Raw genomic sequence first — 26,148 nt, 5'->3', positions numbered from 1 at the left:
CAAAAGACTTAGGACATGGGTTGCTTGAAGAGAGTTCATGTGCCGAGTTTGCTGAGCCATCAGACACTACTGGGAGGCAAGTTCACAGGCAAGCCTGGCAGGTCCTGGGAAGCCTGCAGAGGATGCACCTAACACCAGTATTGGTGGAGAGCAGTGTCTGCAGGGAACATCTGAACCCCTTTGGCTGGAAGGGCAGTAGATCAGCACACCTGAAGGAAGACATTTTTTAAAATATTCAGTTGAAATGTCTTGACTGTTGTTTTTTTTTTTAAGTTCAGCCTTGTGGGAATATTCTTCTCTTGATGCCTACACATGAATCCCATTAACACTAATGTGAGTTAGTGTCCAGGCATTGCAAAGGAGAATCTATCACCTAATGTGCATGCAGAGCAGAGTGATTAACATGGTGGGATATAACAGTGTTTCTGTCGGCTCAGTAGCCCATGAGGAGTCACTACTGTCTGCTGGATAAAATGCCCATTTTTTATTTTTTAAATTTATTTTTATTGGACTTTAGGCTTACAAAATGGAGAAATGCAATTCAGAAAGAGGCAAAGAGAGAGACTACAGAAATCAAGATATATGCAGTATGTTCCAAGTGATTATAGTGGTCAGTTTTGTTAGGAGAATCAGACATTAAAATATTAAAACAAATTTTAATATGTTTTGTTTCTTAATTTAGTCATGGAAATAATGCATAACAAGACCAGAAAACAAGAGAAAAATATTATAGTATATATTAGTGTACAAGTCCTCTCATGCTGCACTTTATAAAAAACAAAAGCTATTTAAATAAGTGAAATCTGGATTAACAATTGTAACCAAAAAAACCCCAAAAAACGCCAGAGCGCACACCTACACAGAATAGATGGTGAGCTTGTCTGCCATAAGGTGGTAAATAATGGGAATACCCCTGAAATTCATTGTTGTCCTGCAATAAAAATGGAATACAGGCAAGTGATATTCTTTCAAGATATTTAGGGAACAGTAAGTAGAATCATATAAATGTAGGGCTGGAAGGGACCTCAGGAAGTCATCTAATCTAGCCCCCCATGCTAAAGCAGGATTAACTGTATTTAAAGAATAATTTCCAGATGAAACTCAGCGGAATCAGTCTCTCAGGTAATATACACTTCCTCATGAATAATACTGCGCTTGGAACAATATAGTGGCTTCCTTGTGCTGGGCCTGATTAATAGGGCTGGGGTCATATGGAAACTAGATTTTGTTGTCTTTTGGAAGCAGTGTCACCTACCAGTGTCCTTTAGGATTAGACAGAAATGATAATGATGCTTCCTATATTTCCAGACGCATGCATTGGAATTCTATATTCCTTTCATCCTAGATGGATGCATCTCAGGTATCAGTTCTCAGAAAGTTTTTGGAGAAGTTTTCCCATAACTTAGGGTACAGTATCAAAATTGTTTGGAAAGCCTGGAATCCACACATTTCCAGTCCACACTTGGCTTTTCAAAGCTTGTTATCTTTCCTTCTATTGAAGAGCTACTTTTGACAGGTATTTTGTTAGTAAGGAGCGTCTCCTGCAGAATTGTCTACATAATAATGTTCAGTGTCAGGTATGCAAGAATTTCATAGAGCCAGCTTTTCTGATACTGATTCCATCTTTGCATCCCAGAAGATGCAGATTTTTGTAAAACATGTAGGGCAGAAATGATTTCTGAAGGAGCCCACTTTCTCACGTGCTCTACCTTTAAAGGAACACGGTGTTGGCAGTGAACGCATTAATCCTACAGGACAAGTGGTTCACGTAGTAGCTCCATCTAGCCGCACATTTAACCTGAAATGTTGTTAATGGTAATTGGCATCACTCAAGTCGGTGGTAGTGCTGCACAAGTGTTTGTAGGTTCAGCGCCTTCATCTGTAGTGATCATAGCAAACCTTTAACTAATTGTGGCAAAATTAATATTTCGCTAGGTTTATTCAATATCCTGTATAGGCAAAAAGGTCTGAAATGGGATCCAAGTTGCTCTTTTTGCCCCCATGAACTAAATAATAATTGTTTAAATCTGCAGTTGTTTTACTGTCTCTTCTGTAAAAGAGATGTACCTTAAAAAATTATTTTTAATACTTATTAAATAGAAAAGGCTCTGAGTAAATACAAACATAGTAAAAGCCTAGGGTTAAATTAAAAAGGGCAAGACTTAATTTTTTTTAATATTAATAGATAAAACTGGGATTAGATGTATACTTTTAAAATGGCAAGAGTTACTAAAGAAGCATAAATGTGTAAATAATTTGTAAACAAATGAAAAGACTAGGATTACATATATTTTGAAAATGGTAAGAGTTAAAATTTTCAAAATAATGCTATGGGTTAAATACACTAAAATAATAGGCAAGGATTAAAAATATTTTTTAACAAATAGAAAAAGGGAAGGGCATGGTAAAATATAACACACATTAGAAAAAGGCAAGAGTTTCCATGTTCTAGTGTTAATTATAAATCAACAGAAAAAAGCTAGGATTAAATGCAGAAATGTAGAGGCATTGTTCAAATTTTGTTTTTTAAATTAATCAAGATTTAGCCATAAACACAGCTTTACAACAAAAAGCCAGAACTAGTGAGCAGTATGTAATCTGTATGGTGTAGTCCAGGGGTAGTCAGTTATTTTTTGGCAAGGTCCAAATTTTTGGTCAAGGTCAAGACTCCAGAGAAAATAAATAAATAAATAAATAAAAAACCAATAATAAGTAAATAAAAAGATTTTGGGGTCCATTCAAAAGTGTCTGGCGATCTGGATGTGGCCTGTGATCCACCTGTTGACTACCCCCGTTGTAGACCTTCCTCTGCCCTTCGTATTTTTTGGTGGCAGGGACAATGTCTGCCTATATGTTTGTAAAGCACCTAGCAAGATGGTACGCTGATCGTAGCGGGGACTTGAAGCTCTACTACAGCAGAGATCTTAGTAGTGTAGTGGGGCTTGATATTAATTTAAAAAGAAAATGAAATCCTACTAAGTGTAGCTCAGACCAAGTTTCTCCCAAGATCATGATTTTAAACCCTGATTATCTGAACATACAATAGAATAGACCATTTGACTTAAGTATGGAACTAATTGCTCCTTACAAAAGACTGCTTGGTTTTCTCTTTTGCCTAGTACGCATGTGAGATATAATCTGAATTGCGTTTCACCACACATCCTTGTGTGTATATGGACACACAGCGAATGCCATAGCCTTGTCTTTTGTTAAGGACACTGCTGTGGAACAATTACGGGAATGAACACTGATGGGCAGTATATTTTGAGTCATTATTACTGAAATACCTTCCATGTAATGTACATTCACTTTGCGCACCCTCTCTCTCTCTCATTCTCTCTCTGCAGCAACTGAACCACCCCAATATAATTAAGTATTTGGATTCTTTTATTGAAGACAATGAACTGAACATTGTCCTGGAACTGGCAGATGCAGGTGATCTCTCTCAGATGATTAAGGTAAGGACACACCAATTCTTGAGGCAAAATAGGGGTGTCACATTTATTCTGGAAGTTCAGGGGACAGATTTGAAAACAAACACAAACCAAAGAATAAACCCTACAAAATGACATAATAGCAGGAAATATAGAAAAACTCTGTTTAAAAAAAAAAAAGCATTGTGAATGACTGGTGTTGGAATGGATGTTCACTAGAATTTTAGAAAATAAGTAAAAGTGATTTCCAATTTTGATTAAAAAATGTGAGGAATCATTTTAAGCCTGAAAATCTTTTGGAAACTTGAAATGTGATTTGTTCATTTGATAATTCCTTAAATAAGTAAAATGAAAATACGATAGAAAGGAAAGGGAGAACGGGATCCGGACAGTTCTCATGCTTTTTGATTTTTTAAATTAGGAGCTTGAGGACTGATGATGTTTGTAATTTTTATTCTAGCTGATGTAACTTCAGAGACTTATTATGGAGAGCACACAAAGAAAAAAAAAAAGGAAGTCAGGATACATGTCGTTCCAGTCTGCAATATTACCAGAGCCTTCCTTCCCTTTATGTTATGTACTTTGCGAGCATGGGAGATGGTGCTTTCTCTGAGTCTAGTGCACGTCTTCAGAATTTACTCTTGGAACACCCCAGAATTATCACCAGCCTTTACTGGCTGTGGAACAAAATACAAAGCTAGCATATTTGATGTAACCGTCCTTCTCTCTCTACCTCTGTGCACATAGAACAAAAAGAAAGGGAAGGAGAAGGAGAGGTGAACCTGGTGTGTTTGGCAAGAGGGGAAAAAAGATTTTTAAGAGGGGAAATTTCTTTTGGGATTAGACACATTTCCTTAAAGGCTTCCTGGTTGGAAGTTTTATACAGAGTCCCATGACCCCACTCAGTTTTTCACAGGGATCTAACATATTAGTTCATCAGCCATTTACCATGTTTACCCCATTATTGTCTTTGGGCTTTTAATTAGAGCATGGAATACGAGAACTGGTTAAGAATGTATAGGTTCTTTTAGTGTGTCTGAAGTTTGTCCTGCACTTACTGTCACCCCTTGTGATCTTTCTGAATAGACATCTTTCTTCTGAGAATGTTTATAATCTTTGGCTGCTTCTGATTGGTAGAATCCCCCAGCCTGTCTTATCCTGCATTTCTCTTCCTCTCCCAATCTGTATTGCATTGCATTGGTGCCCTACTGGGGAAGGCACAGGTACGTTTTGAACTTACAAGAATTTCATTAGGCTATGAATCTTACTCCTCCATTAGTGCTGGTTTTCTCTTTTCTGCATTCTTGTTATAGTTTATTCTAGTCCCAGGATCTTGAATATTCTTAAGGGTTTTTTTTCCCCACTTCTCTCAAATCAGCTTTGTCTTTAACTGTCTCTCTCTGCTTTTTTCGTGTTCTTTTCCTCAGCGTGTTGAGCTTTTGCTCCTTTTCCCCTTCCTGAGCTACCTCTCTCTGACCTTTGTTTCCATAGTTGTTTTATGAAGGAAGGTGGGCTTGCCCTCTCCCCCGGGAATTTAGGAATATTGAATGCCCTACATGAACTGGGTTCTCTACACTGTAGCCTTGCAGATCTATTTCCTCATCCATTCTAATTCTAAGCAACATCAGTGTGGACCTGTATCATAACATTTCTTCCCAGATCTGGACCTTAGCGTCCAAAATATGGGTGTTAGCATGAAAACCTCCAAGCTTAGTTACCAGCTTGGACCTGGTAATTGCTGCCATCAGCCAGGAATTATACAGTGCCTAGCTCACTGTGGTCTCCCCAAAACCTTCCCTGGGGGACCCCAAGACTCAGATGCCTTGAGTCTCACAACAAAGGGGAATAAACCATTTCCCTTCCCCCTCCTCCCCTCCAGGTGTTCCCTGCCTGGGTTCCTGGAGAGATATACAGAAGCAAGCTCCGTGAATCTAAACAAAGGGATTCCACCCTCCCTGTTTCAAGTCCTTGAAACACAAGCACCGAGAGAGCTAATCTGTCTTCCCCCTCACCCAGAGGGTATGCAAAGTCAGGCTTAGTAAATCTAACACAAAGAGATTTTCCCCCTGACTTCTTCGTCCCACCAATTCCCTGGTGAGCTGCAGACTCAATTCCTTGGAGTCCCCACTAAAGAAAAACTCCAACAGGTCTTAAAAAGAAAGCTTTATATAAAAAGAAAGAAAAAGGACATGAAATGGTCTCTGTATCAAGGTGACAATATACAGGGTCAATTGCTTAAAGAAAATGAATAAACAGCCTTATCCAAAAAGAATACACTCCAGCAACTACACACATGTAAATACAAAAAAAAAACACAATATAAACCTATTGTCTTACTATCCTTGTACTTACAACTTGGAAACAGAAGATTAGAAAGCCTGGAGATTCCTGTGGTCACTCTCAGAGCCGAGAAAAGAACAGACCAAGAACAAAGGACTCAGACCCAAAACTTCCCTCCACCCAGATTTGAAAAAGTCTTGTTTCCTGATTGGTCCTCTGGTCAGGTGTTTGGTTCCCTGTGTTAACCCTTTACAGGTAAAAGAACATTAACCCTTAGCTATCTGTTTATGACAACCTGGATTCTGCCCTAGGACATGCAAGCCTTGCAAAACTTACTTAAAAATTTACTAGCCCATTCAAAAAACCTATCCTTTACCATGAGGGTAGATAATGAAAAAAGAACAAATGTTTTGTCAAAAAACAGTATTCACTCATAGCAAGTGGGTATGTATAATATTGCAAGGCTGGTTTACCCTGTCTGTAATGGATAGACACGTTTAATTATTGTAGGGTAACTAGCCACATAGCTTGTCTGCTACATTTAAGACATTTCAAAAAGTATATTGACTTTCCTTCACAACAGGGATTTAGGATTGAGAAAATTTTCAAGTGCTTTCTTTTCTCTGATGTAGCTCTTAGGAATACTTGTATTGTTGGAACCAGCTTTAGTTAAGCTGTTATCACCTGCTTTTGTATTTTCTTTGACATGTTAATCTTTAGACATACATCCCCTGTGAGAACAGATGTGGTATATCATGTTTGTTAGCACTCTTAACCTTCTCTCCATATTTTACCTGTTTTTACCATCATTATTCTGTAATTATCATAAATGAACATTTTGGAAAGTTCACCTCCCTCCTTGTTGTCACAGCTAAAATACCTGATTAACAGATTTGTTTTCTCTGTCAGCTCAGCTATGAGGCAGCAGGCCAAAGGCTGTCAAACAAGTTAGCCATTTAGCCCATAGTTAGTGGCTACATTTACAGTGTCAGTGAAAATCTCCATTTCAGAGAAGGATTTGCTTCATCAAGGGGAGTGGGAGCTGGAAATAGACCTATGGTAGAGAGTTCTGGGGGGACGACCTAAAGTTTTCAGTCATTGCTTTTATCTCCAAACAGTTAATGCTGTTAACATCTATAAACCTGAATTCGCTGATGGTGACTCAGGGCTTGTCTACATCAGAAAGTTGCAGCGCTGGTGAGGGAGTTACAGCGCTGCAACTTAGGAGGTGTACACATCTGCAGGGCACCACCAGCGCTGCAACTCCCTGTTTGCAGCGCTGGCCGTACTCCCGTTTTGTCTCGGGTGTAGAGGATCCAGCGCTGGTGATCCAGCGCTGGTAATCAAGTATAGACACTTACCAGCGCTTTTCTTGACCTCCGTGGAATAAGCAGGTATCCCAGCATACCTGAGGAAGCCTCTGGTAATCAAGCTGGTCTCCTTCCCCGGTTTGCTCTCGCGTTCCCCGAACCCCGAGCAAGCAGGTCTCCTTCCCTGAGGTTTGCTGGGTGGTTCCGGGAAGGCGAGAGCAAACCGGGGAAGGAGACCAGCTTCGCCGCGGTTTGCTCTCGCGTTCCGCGAACCCCGAGCAAGCAGGTCTCCTTCCCTGAGGTTTGCTGGGTGGTTCCGGGAAGGCGAGAGCAAACCGGGAAAGGAGACCAGCTTCGCCGCGGTTTGCTCTCGCGTTCCGCGAACCACCCTGCAAACCGCAGGGAAGGAGACCTGCTTGTTCGGAGAACGCGAGAGCAAACCGCGGCGAAGCTGGTCTCCTTCCCCGGTTTGCTCTCGCGTTCGCCGAACCCCCGAGCAAGCAGGTCTCCTTCCCTGCGGTTTGCAGGGTGGTTCGCGGAACGCGAGAGCAAACCGCGGCGAAGCTGGTCTCCTTCCCCGTTTTGCTCTCGCGTTCGCCGAACCCCCGAGCAAGCAGGTCTCCTTCCCTGCGGTTTGCAGGGTGGTTCGCGGAACGCGAGAGCAAACCGCGGCGAAGCTGGTCTCCTTCCCCGGTTTGCTCTCGCCTTCCCCAAAACCCCTTGAAGCCGCCCAACAGCGCTGCAGTGTGGCCACATCTAACACCACTTGCAGCGCTGGTTGCTGTAAGTGTGGCCACTCTGCAGCGCTGGCCCTATACAGCTGTACTAATACAGCTGTAACAACCAGCGCTGCAAAATTTTAGATGTAGACATGGCCTCAAAGTATATGTGGATGGTAATGCTAGCAGCTAGAGTACCTCTAATCCTGAAGACGGTTTCATGCAATGACCTGTGCTAAGGGAGATATTACTTCCTGAATATGCTAACCTCCAGAGAGCAGGGAGGAAGTCAGGCCCTTGAGGGGAGCTCATGATTATTGTTTCATCTTGCATATACTTTTAACATTGCCCTTGTTGCTGTTTACTGCATGTTGCTCCTTCTCCCAAGAGTCCCCGGAAAATGTCAAGGTTTATCAGAGGCTTTTCAGTACTTGCATTTAAAGATTTGAGGAAAGAAAAGAACCATTCTGAAAGCAAGTGTTTGGGGTAGTGACCATGCTGCTGTGTAAATCTTTGAGTGGAGTTTGCTTAGTTGAAAAAAGTAGTGCTTACACAATTTAAAAATATTATTGTATATGATGAAGAAATTTCACACTTTGGCTTAAATGAGCTTTTCATAAATGTAATAAACACAAATGTACCATTCAGGATTGATAATTTCAGCTTTTAATATTTTTTACTTCCAGTTGGTTGTCTTTCTCTAAAAATTAATTTTGGTGATTCTAAGGGCAGGTCTACACTAGAAGCGCTACATTGGCACAGTTGCCACAATGCAGCTGTGCCGCTGTAGCGAGTCTGGTGAAGACACTCTGTGCTGACAGAAGAGCGCTCTCCTGTTGGCATAATTACTCCACTACCATGAGAGGCAGAAGCTATGTTAGTAGGAGGGCATCTTCTGCTGACGTTGCACTGATGTGGCCAGCGCTTAGGTCATTGTGATTTGCGTTGCTCAAGGGGGAGTCTTTTTCACACCTCTGAGTGATGGTAAGTTACATCGACTTAAGTGGTAGTGCAGATCTGCCCTTAGTTTGATAATTTGGACAAGACTGTGATGCTGTAACTAGTAAATACTTTATGGACTTGCCTGTTTCCCAAAATAATTGTAAAAGGAAAGGGGCATTGATTCCCACTCCGCCTCGTCATGATACAAATAGTGTGTTTTCATTGGTGACAGACTTGTAGATAGAATGTTGATGTATGCAAAAATTAAATGCAAACAAGGATGAAAAATGGAGGAGTCTATTTACATGATAGTGTAGTTGGCATTAGGATCGTCATGATTACCAGCCTGCCCCATCATAGACTAGATGAAGAACTCTGGTTGTCTTTTTCATGGGATAGCAAAAGCTAGAACCAGCTCTGCTTAGTGATGTTGTTGAGAAAATCCTCAGGCCAGAATATTATACTGAACCAGGTCCCTGTACTGAAACAAAAGGAACTGAATTTTGTAGTGCTTAAATAGAACCCAAATATTAATGGATAAAGTTGTTTGATCCCCCTTCCTCTCTCCCCCCCCCAATCCCTCCTGTTTAGACGTATGTTAGTCTTATGCTTCAGGGAGGCGGTAGGAACAGCAATAACAACACTCTGAAGGTGTGAGAGTGATAAAAACAGGGACTGTCTTTGTCATGTCCCTGTCGCCTGCATTATTTATGAGCTGTTATAAAGCTGATGTAACAGAGTGTTGCTGTATAACCCACTGGAGAATTTTGGCTTTCTGGTAAATGTCAGGCAAATCTTATTGGACATGACATTTAGAAAATTGCCACTTGTGGTCTAACATATCTTCACTTAAATACTTTAATGAGAATTAAGCTAATATTATGGTGTAAATAACACTTTATCCATCATCCTCTGCTGTTCTGCTGCACTCCGCTCTTAGGTTTTGGTTTCAAACTGCTGCAAGCTATCAGGTTTGCCTTTTGGTGAATTGCACAATTACACCTTTTCACAGCTGATCTGCAAGATAAATTTTTGCCATTATTTGATTCAGATAACTTTCATATAAAATGCTGAATGTCACAACAGGCATCAGCTGTCTGTATCAAGAGGGACAAATACAAGATTGGCATCTTGCAACCAATCTAGCACCTTTATTCGTTTTAAGATTTTTAGTGAAAATTCGTAGTTGTATGGTGTAAAACAAATATAATGGTAGAGCATCATAAGGGCGCACAACACCTTATCAAAAAAATCACAGGTGCCTGTCCAGAGGAGATCACTATATTCTAAATTATACCTTACATGGCAAAGGATGACAATAATAAAAATTAAACAACTGGGATTTATATGCATCTTATTGGTTTAACTGTAAATGTATAAATAAAGAATTGGTTTAGTGTCTGGAGTGAAAGTCACTAAAGAGAGTCAAGTATTGGCCAGCAGTGGGAAGGTAATCCAAAGCAGTGAGTTTGGAGAAAAGATGTAGAGGGTGAGATGCGTGGTTAGTGAGGATATTTCAGCAGTGTCTCCCCTGGATTATACTGGTGATAACTCAGTGCCTTGCTTTATTTACGTCTTGGGGAATAGCACGTGAAACTACTCCAGAGAAGTACAGACAGTTTATGGCTGTGGTATGTGGTGGTGGTGATTATGATTATTAATTTGTGTGTGTTCTAACAATGCTCAGAGGCCCAAAGGATTGGGACTCCATTGTACTATGTGCTGTACAAAGCCGTGATAGGACAGTCTTTGTCCCAAAGATCTTACAATTTCCAATTTTGCTTCCCTGTAATCTGTTTTTATTTTTGCTTTGAGACAATTTGGCTTTCCCAAAGGTTATGTCTACATGTGAACTCTTAGGGTTATATTATTACATCAGAATTGGGGATACCCAGTTGATTCCATAGTAGTTTTGGGAAGCCGGGGGAAGAAAATGGAGATATTTATTTTCTTTGTTAATAGTCTGTACATTATTGATTGAACATCTACAAGATGTTGGTTTTAAAAAAAATTCCTTTGTTATTTAAGGCAGAATACTCCACAGACATTTGTTGTTTTGAGGCATTAAATATGTTTTGCAAGGTAATTAAGGAGATTAATGCTAATTATAATTGGTGTCCATTCAAAAATGTCAAACCTATTTAAGCATATTTTTCATAGTGGTTGTTAATTAGTGAATTGTATTGAAGTTTACATACACACAGAAGGAGTTAAATGCTAATCAGAAGATGAACCATGCCGCTGTTGATCTGGTGGACATGAGCAGTTGACAACTGACTAACATGAGTCCATGAGTCAGATAGTTATGTTGCTTCTTCATTGATCTTTTATTTATTTCCTTCCACAGTATTTTAAAAAGCAGAAACGGTTAATCCCGGAAAGGACGGTGTGGAAATATTTTGTGCAGTTATGCAGTGCAGTCGAACACATGCACTCCCGCAGGGTGATGCACAGAGGTAACATTAATTCAGTCTCTTTTCACTGAATAATAATATAATGTTCCAATTAGTAAGCGCCCACATTCAAAAACAATTATGCTGATGTTCAGCCAATGCATGTTTAGAGAGAGACTGGTGCTTGCAAGATGGATTTCTCCTCGTGTCTTTTGCCTCATTGTTAAGAGGATTCAGTCCGAAGTGAGTATAGTATTATGAAGATGAGCTGCTTTCTATTCCAGACGCTGATATTAACTAGAAGTGTCAAATGTGCCATTACAAACGTGTCAGAAGTAAAATGCTGAGACTAGTGGATGTAGTGACCGCTAAGAAATAGTCTTAATTATATTTAGTACGACTTTAAAAAGCGTTCAGGGGAGTTTTTCTGTCTCATAAGTGGATTTGGGAATATTAATATAAATACGTTTCAAACTTTTTTATACCCCATTCTCAATGTTCATTAATTATTTTTCTAGCTCTTATTCTAGAACTTTTCATCACTTTGGGCTCTATCCAAAAATTACTTTTCCCCTTATAGTACAAATGAAATGTTTTGTGAAGGACTTGACCCAGGAAGTGCAAATGCACCACAAAGGAGCAAATACCAATCTCTGCTGCTCATTAATTCCATTCCCTTTACTAGTGGCAAATGCGTCACTCAATTCACCAGCAAGAGAGAACTAGAATTCCACTCCTACGTAGTCACCTCATGCAGCCTTCCAAGTATGCTTGATTTAGACTACAATAAATGATAGTAGTCTGTCATGTACACAAGTCTACTATAATTCAGGGGGAAAGAGGATTCACTAGTGCACACCATGACTTGGGGTTTAGCTTGGGGAAACTGAGCTTCACTTACTTTGTCTTATAAGCGGAAAAAATATTCTGTATAAAGCCCTCTGTGATGGCCTGTCGGGAAGGATGTGTTGGGCAGAGTGAGAGCTCTGCTTTGTGAATGAGGTGCATACTCTGCTGGGTGGGCTAGCTACGTTATATTCCAAGTTTTTAGTTGTTTTTCTGAAGAGAGCCCTCTCCCTTTTCCCCATTGACATTTTGCAGTTCATCTTCATTACAAAGACAAGGGAAGGGTTAGAATGAAGTGAAGGCAATTCAGAGCTTTCCTGCTTTGCTTTTAGGTTGTTAGACTTGTGTAAAGCTAAACTGTGCAATTTTTTTTTTTGTAAGGGTGGAAGGGGAGATGAGGGAAAGCTGTCTGAGACATCCTTAAAAACATAACCTACCCCCCCAAAGTTCCCACCCTCTCCCTGATTAGAACCTGTGTTCCAGTTTAGGATGATCTTTGCCTCAAATGTTGGACTTGAACAGTCACCCGTCAGATATTTCAGATTAAAAATGCATTGTGCTAGCGCACCATTGCCTTATGATTTCTTTGAGTTTCCCCAAAATAGTTGCTTCATACAAAACTCTGCAGGGAGAGTGTTGCATCTTCTTGTCCTAGCCCTGGAAGCCATCTTTGATTCAATGTAGGTATGAGGCACTGCAAGGGGCTTGCATTATTTTTCCTTTATAAGATGTTAGGATGTTGAAGACAATGTGGTCGAAACATTCTGCATTCAGATTATGACATTTGTTTCATTGTATGAGAGTCTCAGCAGGAGTCAATGTGTTAATGCCTGAGCCGAACCCTTTTGGAGTCAATAGAAAGAGCCCCATGGACTTTTGTTGGCTCTGGATCAGTCTCATATCCAGATCCATATATGGTGATGTAATGAACATTCAGTATTTTAGAATGGAAAGATCACTCCATGACTTGAAATTTTTAAATCAAGCTTAGATGTTTTTCTAAAAGATACGCTCTTGTTTACCAGAGCTATTGGACTTGAAACAGGAATTATATGTATGAAAATCCTAAGGCCTGTGTCATGCAGGAGGTCAGACTAAATTATCACAGTGCTTCCTTCTGGCCTTAAAAACCTGTTAATCAACATTTAAACAGTCAGTCATTTTTTAAAATGAGAAAATTATTAAGTTAGGCTACTGAAGTGGACCCTTGCTTGGCATGTTACTTACATGCTTGTAACTGCATGTTCTATTCACAAGCTAGTTCCAATCCATTTCAGTGCATTTCAGTGTGAGAGACACAAAAAAATCATGTTAATGTATCTTACAAACACATTTGTTACTTACCAGGAGACTGATATTCAGTGAGCAAGTTGGCAATCAAAGGAAGTGAGTGGAAGAATGAAGCATGTACAAGCCCATACTAATTAGGTGACTTCCCTCTCGTATCCTCAGAATGTACTGAGTATAACATGGCTCCACCTTTATTAGGAGGGCCATCCCTCTATTAAGCAACCAATTTTGTTGGGCCCTTGAGTGGCCATTTATGACAGAAGTCAGAACTGAAAATATAATCCAATTAACCTAGCCCCCCCTCTAACTTAACAACAAGACCAGCTCTTCCAACAGAACAAAGGTATTGCTAACATACGGTTTGCAAATTTGTATCTTAAGCCTGATACAAAAAATATAAAACTTCTATATAAATCACTGTCCCATTCACAAAATGTGGATCAGTTTTAGACATGTAGATCAACCTTTGATATAAGGAGAAAGTCAACCATAATAAATAGTTCTCTGTGTAAATTTGACATTTCCAAAGGGAAGCTGGACTTAAATATTTCTTTGATTTCTGTGAGTGAGAGAGGTTACCTCTTTTGTTATGCTGTTTTCCTACAACTTTTCCCTTGCTAATATTTCTGCTGCACTGAGAAGTATACTTGGGTTTTTTTATGTAACTTGAAGTCTTAGAAGATTCAGCCTATCAAAGCTGTGCAGAAACATGGTTCTGATTGCGTCTCTCTTTTGTGCAGAAGAGGCTCCAGGCTATGTTTCTATTGCAGTATTACAACAGATAACCTTTTGTGGCTTTGACCTTCTCCTTGTCCCTTCTTGCAGACATAAAACCAGCCAATGTGTTTATAACAGCCACAGGAGTGGTGAAGCTGGGAGATCTTGGATTAGGTCGCTTTTTTAGTTCTAAAACCACTGCAGCACATTCCTTAGGTAAGATGGCATTTCTAGCCATTAAACACCTTTACACAATGTATAACTGTGAAGTTCAAACAAAATGGTATCTGTCCTCTTAATGTGACGCAGGTTGGTTCAGCGGGTACCTCTGACATGTTTTCTATGATACAAGTATTAAGTGCTGTTTATATATATTGAGTTTCTTTATGCAAATTTTAAATAGTTTTTTTTAATTGTTTTAATTAAAACTCTCCATGACATTTTTTTCTGCAACGTTGTTCACCGTGGTAAGTATAATGGTTTCTGATATGTGACTAGGTTGTCATAGGCATCTTTCTTTATCTAAATAGCACATCTGAGTGTGTGGTGCACTGTATTTAGAGGATTAATAAACAAGGAGATCCAAGATACCTTCTCCCTTTCCTTAATTTGTTTTTTGTGCTGATATCAACTGTTACACCACCAACTTCTTTTGGTAATGTTTGATCAGCTGACTCTCTCCAAGATGCCATTGCAATTGCTGTCTGGGAATGGGAAGTGTGTAAAAGCACATTTCCACAGAAACCCTTGCAATTCACCAGTTCCAAACAAGGACGCTTTCTCAAACAACCACCATAACAGCTCAGAGCAACATAAAGCTCTTAGACCTGGGCTGAGTTTCAAGTGAAGTTGTGTTTTCTAAACACTTCCCATGAACCTGCTCAACAGCAGCGTGGTTTAAAGTTTTCTGCTGTGCAATTACACATCTTTCAAAATGACCCGCTGTCTTTGTCTGGTGGTTTGTTTCATATACTCCTAGTGGCATCGACAGAAGTACTTTTGACCTTTCTGTCTTCAGGAATGAGATCACTGTAAGCCTTCATCCCCAGCAATGGGGAGTGGGGTGTGTGGTATCTAATTTGATACATCTACTGGACAGATTTTAACAGCACTGTGACCGTCTAGTGGTCAGGCAATGGTAGAGGAGAGCAAGTGTAAGATTTCAGTGTGTGGCAATGGCAGTTCTTTTGTATCTCTTAGGAAATAAATATACATTCTGTCTCCAGGGCTGTCAGTCTGGCACCTTTCATCAACCTAAAATTCACTTTATGAACAAAGTTTGCTTTTTAGGGAGGTTTTCTGTAGGCTCCTGATCTCCACACAGGTTGATACTGCAGTTGGGATATATATATCCATACTTATACAGCATACTACTATAAGGTTTGTAAGTTTAGCATATAGTTGCAGTAATGTCTGTATAACTACTGTTTGTTGTTTCCAGCAGTGCTTACAATGTGCTAGGTAGTTACTATATGTAAGACAACCTACTTCCTGCCCCAAAGAGCTTATAGTGCTGAATATTCAAGCTTCTATAAAGGACACGAAATCAATATTCTGCTAATTGCCCAACAAACTCTCTTTTGGTTGGGTTTTTTCAGAGACATGAATCTGCAGTCTCTCTGGCTCAACCACCATTACTCTTATTCCAGTTAGATAAGTTATGGAGCAGCATTGGCTTCAGTGAGAGAGGGATAATTGTTCTTTCTTTCCCATTTTGGTGATTCAGTGCATTTGTAGTCAAAAGGAGAGGGAAGAAAGGATCTTGCTCTGTTACCTTGGCTAAGAAAATGGACCTGTTCAGTTATCTGGCTTGCTTGACAAATAAGAATCCTGATCATGCTCTGGACGTGATACTATATTGAAGGTTTGGCTAAATTGATCATTGACAGAACTACTGTGTTAATGTTCTCTGGGCACTAGTTTGTAGCTAAGTGGCTAATGTTAGCCCTTAATTGGATATTTTAAAATGGAATTGAACCCTGAAAAGGAGTGGGCGGGTGCGTGTATGTGTGTGGTTAGATGAGGAGTGTTCAGAGTTCCACAGATGCGGCAGAAGAAACTACAATTTTTATCCCTTTTCATACAAGAATAGCAATAGTGGGTTTCACCCTCTTGCCATCAGGCTCATTATTTGAAAAACAGGTGAAAAGTTAAAGTGCTTTGAGCTCAGCAGCATGGTCAGTGGAAGGCACAAGATGCAAAGTGCACTATGGTTATTTCAGGCTTCTCTTTGTAAGTTTTCAAGAGAGAACATTGGCCATTGATACCTGGTGGTATCTTCTACTTACGAGAGTTAGGTTTTACTTGATAGTACACCTCTACCCTGATATGACGTGACCCAATATAACACGAATTCGGATATAGCGCGGTAAAGCAGTGCTTGTGTGGGTGGGGCTGTGCACTCTGGCGGATCAAAACAAGTTCAATATAACACAGTTTCACCTATAATGCGGTAAGATTTTTTGGCTCTCAGAGGCGGCCTTATATCGAGCTAGAGGTGTACTTAAAACCTGTCACCTCTGTAGCAAACCAGGTTTTGAGTATCTATTCCCTTTGGAAGTATTTCAGAAACATTTCTAATTACTTCCTTTAACAAGGCATTTAAACGTTTGCTTCTGTGGCATGAAAACTAAGCCTAAAAGGATCCAAGCTGATCCAGATTTAGGATGAGATGAAATCCACAACACACACTATTTTATTTAACAGAAAGTGTGTGGTGACCTAGTTTGTGTGTACTGATGTTTGTATGTAGATGACTGTATATGTAGCTAATTAGACTGACACGCCACACAATTTATTTGAGCACTGTCAATGTTTGGTGTGCTGTACAGATTGTAACGGAAGACTCTGCCCCAAGCAGTTTACTGTGAATTAGAGTGGCATACACTTACAGCATACAGTACACTTGGTGAGTGGAAAGTAAAGTCCCAGTGTAGTGCAGATGTCATTTGTGTACTAGTGTTACGCATATAGCCGTTCACGTTAATGCATTGAAATAGTAAGTGGGAGAGTTGTATTTAGTACCATTGTAGGATTTCACTGCATTTTTCTTACTTCTCTGATTTCTTTAGTAGATGTTTTTGTGACACTGGGTTAGAAAGTGCTGAGATAGGTAGATAGTAATGAGGGCCACAGTACCTATGTAGGTAGGTAGATAGAACTTCTATACAGGATATTTTTTTTTACCCTCACAGTGAGAGGGAATTGGAAATTTAGAGCATAATTAATTGTTGTACATTATTAATGAAATACCTTCTGCACTAAAATATAAATTGTTGCATGGATACCATGTGACAGTTAATATACAAGTATCTGATAAGTGCTTTATCTCATCCAGTACTTATTTCAAACACTGATACTTCATATCAATTGTGGAAAATTAATTTACTGTGTTATTACAAAGATATTAGAATGATGAAAAACATAGAAATGGATATAAAATTAGCAAAGCAAACTATAATTACCTGTTATAAAAGGCAGCCCTACTAAAAATCAGAGAGTAAGAGATGCAGTAGGAATTTTCAAAAACCTATGACAAATGTACACTTGTTCTCATTACCCAACAAACAACCTTAAATATCACGGTAATCACACACTTCTGTTTATTCCCCTATTTCCCCAATGAGAGTGGTGTGATTTCAACGTTTTCAAACAGTTCCTCTGTTTGGATAATACACCCTTCTAGCATATGCAAGATGTAAACAGCATGAATGTTTTTTCTTAATATAAAGGGACTGTATATAAAATTTGATTTTTCATGTAAACTTTGTTACTATGCATTATTTATAAAGCTCTAGATGGCTATATGGTTTGCATCATATTGATATAAGATTTTAGTTTTTGAGAACATAAAGTGTTTACTATTCCAGAGCATTTTTACCTCTGTCACCTCTTTTTAAGTAAAAGTTGTGATCATGTAAGAGAGGTTGCTTCTTTTCTTTTCCTAGCCAATTATATCTCTATACTGTATTAACATGTTCAAAAATACTTGAGTCTTATCTCACTAAAGAGCAAGTGGCTCTATTTAAGTTCTTTACCTTTAGTTCCCAAGGTCAGTTTGGACTACACAAGGTGTTGATATAATTTCACTTTGTGCCATTTGTCACATTCTGCAGAAGACTCTAGCTTAAGTTGCTCCTACCTGCACTGAATCAACATTTATTTTGTAATCGTATCACATACACCAGTGAGGTTTTTAAGCACACAGAAAAACAGAGGAGACGTTTGAACCTTTGTTGTTATAAAAAGATGTAATAGCAAGCAAGGTACTTCTAAAATGTATGTACTCAAAATATTAAGAGTTTTATTTTACTGTCAAATTTCAGTCTAGAATGTATTCATAAATAAGAGAAAAAAAATCCCCATCAGAGTAAGTTAAAATCACATCATCAGGAATGGGCAAAAATATGATCATGTCCAATAATTTGATTTTATCTAGTTTGACTGCTGTGCTTATTATATTAATAAGAATAAATTGGGACTTGGAAACTGACCGAACATGTAAACCAGGCTTGTGACCTTTATCAGAGCTCCTCTTTCTTAATTCAGAAAGTGCATGTAGTAAGAGTTAAAGCTCCTCTCTGTGGATCCTGCCCTTCCTCCAAAGAAATAGCATCCTGAAAGCAAAATGAAAACCAGTGTGAAAAGGTAAAGGAATCCACGTTTCCAAGGGGGGACAAGAGCTGTTTACAGTGATGCTTGTTTCCAAATAAAAAGTGCATTCTTACGTTCAAAAGATATTTTGTTTGGAGAAAAATAATATTTGGAGTAATAGCTGTTTTTATGTAATTGGCTAGATTTGTAGTTTTGTAGCAGCAAGAAAAGGAGTCTGGTTTACAAAGGTTTTTTTCATTTGGAAATTTACATTTTAGTAAGTGTGAATGATATTTTATATATATTTATATTTAAGGTAGCCATGTATAAGAGATACATGATTTTATACAGGCCTAGTCTGTGGTATCTGATACTTCCTGTAGTCATGTTGCCCTAGCAACCACCCTGAACCATAATTTCTAAGGCTGCTGACCCATGAATTGAACACAGGGCTTATGCAAATATATTCATCTAATTTTTTTCTTTCTTTGTATTTCCTAATATCAGACTGGCATAAAAGGGCATTAGGCAGTACCACAACCCGTCTGACAGGTGTACTGTCTGGCTGTGGCAGTGCAGCCGCCTCAGTGTCAGAAATGGAAGCCATAATTAGAGCAAGGAACAGAATGAACGTCAAACGAATTACCAGGCAGCAGATCATATTTGTCAGGAAGGATTGCATACATAAAAATTAAGTGACAGTACACGCCGGGGTAATGAAAGAAAAATGAAAGATTTGCCCATACACAGCTCACAAGATACAAGCGAATGTCTTGCTTGGAGCAACAGCAGGCTGCACAACAAATTATGTGGCTGGATTTTGTGGCTCCTGTTTCACCACCATAGTCTGCATTCATAAAACAAGAGAAAGTGAGGCCCACTTCCTGATAGACAGACCTACAAAAACAGATGAACAAACAAACAGAAAAGTTGGATGCATGCTGGTCCCACTTGGCCCTGACTGCTGTAAAACCAGCACCCTGTATGAATAAGGAAGGGAATTGTATTGGATGAATGGTAAACCCCACAAATAAAATGGTGAAATCGACTTTTCCTGGATGGTTAGAGGAATAACCTGGGGGAACTTGTGGGGTACCACATATTCTGCTGCTGCTCTTTTCACTGTAGAGATTTCTTGTTCTCGAGGTCTATGTTATTGCAGGGAGCAGTCTTCACTGTTCAGTGCTTTACCTGAAATCTTCCACATTTTTAAAGCAAACCCTTGCAGCTGAATTACTCGCTAAGGGGTATTTTATTAGCTGCCATTGTCAGGTAGCAGTGCTGCCCTTCTATCCTGTCCCCAGTTAAAGAAATTGCTCTCTCCTTCCCTGGATAAATCCCAGGTTTTAGCTGGAAAGGAGAATGGAGATGCATATAATTAAGACTTCCATTTATTAAGATTTTTTTCCCCAAAACGGAGAGAAACAGTCTCTGGTGAGTGGGACTTTTTTAAAAATTAATTTCTTTGGAGAAAATATTGCTTAACCATTTTCACAAAAAATGAAAGTACATTCCAATTTTTTTGTTTGTTGCAGTGCATGCATAATTACATTTAAAATCTTTTCCTTTTGCTTACGTATTTCCCCTTTTTGTACCATATGGTACCCCTTTGCCTCCCATTTCACTGCTAGGGACAAGAAGTTATTAAATTTAACCTAAAGCTTCCTCTTGTCCAGTAACAAAAGTGAAATCAGATGTAAGAAGTGGATTTGTGTTGTTTCTCACCCACAGTGCACAGCAGCTTCAGAGTTACAGGGGCTTTCTTCCAGCAAGTAACCAGAATGGGCAGAGTTGCAGTTTTCCCGTACTGTCTTTTCCATATGCTACTCTTTAAACTTGTCTTAAAACCCCATTGTAAAGCCCATGTTATACATTTCATCATTCCTTTTGTGAACTTCTCTGTGAGACGAGCAGAATGAGGAATAAATCAGTGCATGGTATTCTATCATGCTTTGTTTAAAGATGTTAAATAGGTTCCACAGCATAAGTTAGGATGGTTTTAAGAGAAGATTGTAAACAGCAGAACATGGTCATATATTGACTAAAAATTCAACACTGAATTGATGTAGTTTTGGTTTCTTTTTAAATGCACCAAAACATTTACCCGGTACAACAATTAAATAGCTTCTAGATAATTTCCATCGATGTTAAAATTGACTGCTTTTTTGTTAAATTAATTACCGTATTTTTTATTAATGAAAATCCTATGTCTGATGGTATAATCCAAAATTGCAGGTTTGCATTAAAAAATTGAAAAATAAAATAAAATAGTTGACTTTTTTTTTTTTTTTTGCCAAACAGACTCAAATTTCCTTGTGTCAGAGCAGATTTTCCTTTTGGGGATACCACCATACGTGTCAGGCCTTCTCAAAACAGAACACACAAATAGCCATTGATCAGACTGTGTGTGGGTTGCTGAACACGCATTCCTTCTGTGTTTTCTGCTCTGTTAGAGGGCAACCAGGGAGTACCCCTTTTGTCTTGAGAAGATCTGGTGCACAAATACACTGGTCCCCATTGTTCTGCTTGCCAAGCCAGTGTGCCATTCCAAGTAGATTCATGGTGCATTTAGAACTGCAATGACTAGAAAACAGCCCTCATTGAGAAACAAAGGACAGAGGAAACCTGTGCTTAAAATTTTAATGCCCATCTTTTCAGTGTTCTGAGAAAATTTGTTCTTTTGGTATAAGCAGTAGATATAGTATTTGTGGGATAAAATGCTAACTTCTAATCAAAGAATTGTTGGTTAATTTATTGTTATGATTAAGGTTACCAGATAGCAACTGTGAAAAAACGGGACAAGGGGGGGGGTAAGAGGCGCCTATATAAGAAAAAGTCCCCAAAAACGGGACTGTCCCTTTAAAAACGGGACATCTGGTCACCCTAGTTATGGCTAATAGGTATAAGTAGAATACATAACAGATAAAAGGATTTTTGATTATGTGCAGTAGGTGGATTGTTCCTAATGGAATACTGTCTATGTTGTATCACAACTCTTTCTAATCTACTTGTTCCACTAATCTCTCATAATTCCTTTTCTTATTTGCATGTGATCTTCTTGCTGTAGAAATAAGTAGATTTCAATCAAATCCTTCTTTAAGTTGTTGGAATGGAATTCGTACTTCAGGGTGATACTTGAAGGAATTTAGAGTAAACTTTTTTCATGCTTTTGACCATTCTTTCACCTTTATCTTGCTTGTAAGAATCTGCATAGACTCTGCTATGGAGACAGCATGCTCATCTCCTGTCAGAAATTCAGCAATCCTGCAGTAGTTCTACAACTAATGAATGAATAAAGCAAGAGCAACATAAAGTGCAATGCCATCTCAATTTGACTTGACTGAGTCTCTCAAACTATTGTTGGATTTTTCTTGTAACAGGAGAAGCTGCAGTGCATCCTATCTCAACTGAACACTTTCATTATTGCAGACCAGGCTTATCCTGAATGTTTGAGAATAGGAGACAATTGATGGGTGTTTATAGTTTCTTAAGATTTCAGTAGATTACAAAGGACTAGGAGTAGGTGAACCGGTTTAAGAGTTCAGTGCCTTTCAATAGGAAGATTAAGATTCTTTTCTATAAGCGTACATCAAAGTATGAAAAGTTTTGTTTTGGCATTCAGACCCTCATGTAGCAGTGTTAATACTGGACTCCTTCTTAGGATCACTGTAGATTCTCCTATGTAACAATTTACAGACTTATTTTAAGAGATGAGTCACTTGAGCATTGTGGGTGCTGATTTCCTCTTGGAATTAAGGCCTTTGATTTTATTTGTACTAAATAGAACCATATTAAAAAGTGGTTTACTAACTCTGAGGTTATCACACTTCCGTGTGTGTCTTGCATATCAATGGCAAGGCAACAATCCTCAACATTCTAAATTATTTATTTGAAACATTTCTTAAACTAAGTTAGACCTGTGTGGCAGCTGAGTTTTCTGAGGCCTGGTCTTCGCCTTTTCAAATGTAATGAGCATGTTTCAAAAACCACAAGTATTTCAAAACATTGCAAAGTTTGTTTGGAGAGAAGTGGGAACATCTCTGGAATGAAGGAATGCTTTAATCAGTTTTAGCCCTTGGAGGCCCATGTTGTGCTCTGATATTTCTTGGTTTGAAACTGGGAATACTCTGTAAAGACACAATAAAGGTCAGAATTTGTTAGGTTCTTCTTTCATATTCAGAACTCTGTTCCCTGCTGAGAGAAAGCAAAGCGATAGATTCAGAAACACAGTTCAGTTCAGTATTTCCTTGTCAAATTGCCTTTAGTTTATATCACAGCCAGTTTGATTGACCAATTTCAAGTAGATCCTGTAATTTCCTATATTTTTCAAAACCACATAAACCTCTAAAATATTTTGAAACCCTCCGCACCCTTTTCAGTCTGACAATCTGCCTGAAGGCAATGGGAGGGCTGCGTGAGAGAACATTGCCACAGGGAGAGTGTTGAATACCTTAGTTTTAAGCCAGTTTTGAACAAGAGAAGAATAGAGGGAGAACCTTAACAGTATAAATTAGATTTTATCCTTGTTTCAGTTTGTGAAGAATCAGGAAGTAGTTTCACAGGGAACTCTGATCCCTGAATACATCGTATTTGCACAGGAAAGAACTTTGATATAACTCAGCATACAGACAACCAGACAGACAACCTCACGTTAAAACCAAGAAGCCAGCAGTGATGATTTTAATAATGACAAAAAACACCCCTCATGCTATCTTTACAATGATGGGTGAGCATTGTCACTCCCGTGTTACAGAAGGGGAATCCAGGGCATAGAAGTGACATACCTTTTGTCCCAAAGCGATTCAGTGGCAGAGTTGGGAAAAGAACCTAAATCTTTCTATTCTCAGTTGGCTTCCATAATCTCACACTCCCTGTTTGACTCAAAGAATATTTGAGAGGGAGGGAATATGAATCTTACATTTACAGTGCTGCCTTCGCATATATTTTTGACATGTGGGAGACAAATGGGCTAGCTGCCCATAATCTACCTGCTGAAGAATCAGCCTCTCCTTCACTTGGATGTTACAAATGATCCAGAGGTATTCTGGTGTTGTGGGATGGTTTAACTGTAGCAAATACAGTACCTATGATAGAGGAAAAAGCGTTGGTTTGAGATCACTCAAGTATGGCAGTGTTCAGGAGACTTTCAGAGGTGAAATGGGAAGATGCCGACTTTAGTCATAAACCTCTCTACTGTTCTGTGACCTTTATAACTTAAGAGGCATTACTCTACCAGCTGGTGATTAATATTGAATCTGAACAATATTTGGTATTTTCAGCAGGGCAAATGCCAAAGAAAGTTTCTGATTAATAGTCTCCGATTAGACTGTTCTTGTCAAATTGACTAATGTAATGCATTGGTGAGGCCTGGCTGATTAAACTGGAAGTCTTGTGCAGTTTTCTAGAAGATGCTCATTACAGGAGATTCCCACATAATGTTGGACAGGCCATAAAGAGAATTGGGCTTGTCAGTCCTTTATCATGACACTTATTTAAAAATTAATGTATCATTTTTGAAATGCAGAGACCTGCTTGTTCGTATATTTGCTGACAACACTACAGTAATGGTAGGTAAATGTGCAAGGTAGAGTTTATAGAATCAGCTCAGGCATGGGCTGCCCCACAAACCTATTTAATATAATGGAACAGCCTAATGCACAAAAATCAAATAAGGAATATGACGCATTCATCCGTATTATAAACACTGTCATTCTGCCTTGATCGAAGGTCGCTTTCAGGCATTATTCAAAACGACAATTTTAAATTGAACAAAGCCTTTCAAACAGACCCATGCTAACATGGAAGGCAAGGCCATAACTTTCAAGCCCACACACTGTTATTTACTATGAGCTTGTTATGCAGTGACCCAGAACAACCAATTTCAAGAACAGTTAAGGTTGGAGGCCACCAGTGGCACCAAAGCATTCTGACACACTGAGACTTATGGGAATAAGAGTATAAATGTTCTCCATGTTTCTTTCTACCATTGCATGTTCTGGAATTTACTCAGTTAATTACAGACAGGAACGGGGTAGCAGTCTCTCTGGCTCCTTCCAGTATTGTAATTTTCTTGGCAGACCTGAGAAGAGGAGAAGCATAGAGAAGGCAGAGGTGGGGAAATGGCTTCTACATCAGTGTTCAGTGGAGAATTATGAAAACTCTTCAGTGATCTTCAGAGAGTGAATAACTTTGAGCTTCTGCTGCAGTTGCATGTTTTTAAACAGAAAAAATGTGTAAATGATGTGCACCCAATGCAATTTTTTTTTTACAGAAAACAGCAAAGTGTACAGGAATTATGTAAAGTGCTCAGCTGGCCCACTGTATTCATTTCACATGCAAATAGAAGGAGATCCATAGGAGGTCGGAGCTCTGTCGGCTTTCACAGTATTCTGTTGTTTCCCGTTATGTCACTCCATGCAATTCATTACAAGGTTTAGTAACGAATGAGAGGACTCCAGTCTATCCCATGTGCAGCAGCCTTTTACAGGAAGCTAAATTGGGCCCAAACTGGGTCAAGGTCTATGTTGGAATATTCCTGGACTGGATATTAGTACTGGACTAATACGCGATGCTGTAACAGGGAGAGATTTTTAGACAGGCATGGAGATGTAATAATTTCTGAAAGTCACATTCCCTCTCCCACAATATGTACCTATGTTAAATTTGTGCAAATTAAATTTCCAACCAGAGATGCCTACCTCACTCAGATTCATGTAATTTCTTATTTGAGTGAACTATAAATGCAAGCTAAGATTATGAGATATGGGAAACTGTTTACTGGCCACTGCCAGAGGCAGAATACTAGAGTGGAGGACCAAATGAGTGATCCAGTCAGATACAGCAATCCTTCTTCCTATGTTACTCAGTATATTTTCTGACTATCAGAACTGTAATGAATTAATCCAGTAATCTCATACATTTCACATTCATGCAGTAGGTTTTATTTCATTTTACTATTTTTATGTGAATCACACAGATCTGACAGCTCCTGCTTTGACAATATGTTTAGTATATTAAAGTACTCCTTGTGAATAGCCCAGTATTAAAATGGCTAGGGTTTGGCACTGGTAGATTTCGAGACTCACCACGCATTATGGGGAAGAATTGGGTTTGAGGCTACTCATGTGAATCTTGAAAGCAGCTGGGAGTGCAGTTTGGAGTTAGGTACATACTGCATCATTCACAAACACTTTTCTAATGGATGATCAAAACCTTGGGGTTGCAGGGGTCCATGCTGCACCCATAGCTCCCAGAGGAGGGTGGGAATCAATGTCTATGAGAGATAGGAAGGTAAAATGGAGGTCTGGGGTGGAAATGTAATGACCGTAGCGATGTACACATACAGATATCTCTGTTATGAGCAGAGATCCACCCTGGAGCCTTCAGCACCAAAGACTCAGACCTCTCCCATTTGTGCCCTTAGAAGTTCACCATGGATGACCATGGCATCTGTATGCCTATGTAGCCATGCTTCTGCTAGAGAAGGGTTAGTGAAAGACACACATTTGGATTGCCCCATGTTCCTTCACATAGGACGAGGGGTGAATGAGAACCCCTTTTGCCCATGATAGGAAATCGCCCATTCATGTTGTAGGACGTTTAGGTTTTACAAACTGATTACTTG

The 26,148-nt window shown here is 39.1% G+C and overlaps 2 protein-coding genes across 3 annotated transcripts in view; one reads left to right on the top strand and one right to left on the bottom strand.

Moving 5' to 3' along the window:
- Nucleotides 1–26,148, bottom strand: part of PSMB7 (proteasome 20S subunit beta 7) — a 563,007-nt gene that overhangs the window by 479,812 nt on the left and 57,047 nt on the right. The window lies entirely within an intron of this gene.
- NEK6 (NIMA related kinase 6) overlaps nucleotides 1–26,148 on the top strand; it is an 83,218-nt gene that overhangs the window by 37,992 nt on the left and 19,078 nt on the right. For both annotated transcript variants that reach the window (XM_050926274.1, XM_050926273.1), the window contains exons 5-7: nucleotides 3,348–3,458; nucleotides 11,033–11,141; nucleotides 14,040–14,147. In XM_050926274.1, coding sequence (XP_050782231.1) covers nucleotides 3,348–3,458; nucleotides 11,033–11,141; nucleotides 14,040–14,147 — 328 coding nt within the window. The remainder of the gene's footprint in view (nucleotides 1–3,347; nucleotides 3,459–11,032; nucleotides 11,142–14,039; nucleotides 14,148–26,148) is intronic.

This window comes from Gopherus flavomarginatus, chromosome 17, assembly GCF_025201925.1.
Source record: "Gopherus flavomarginatus isolate rGopFla2 chromosome 17, rGopFla2.mat.asm, whole genome shotgun sequence".
NCBI lineage: Eukaryota > Metazoa > Chordata > Testudines > Testudinidae > Gopherus > Gopherus flavomarginatus.
This window is presented reverse-complemented; position numbering and strand designations above follow the sequence as displayed.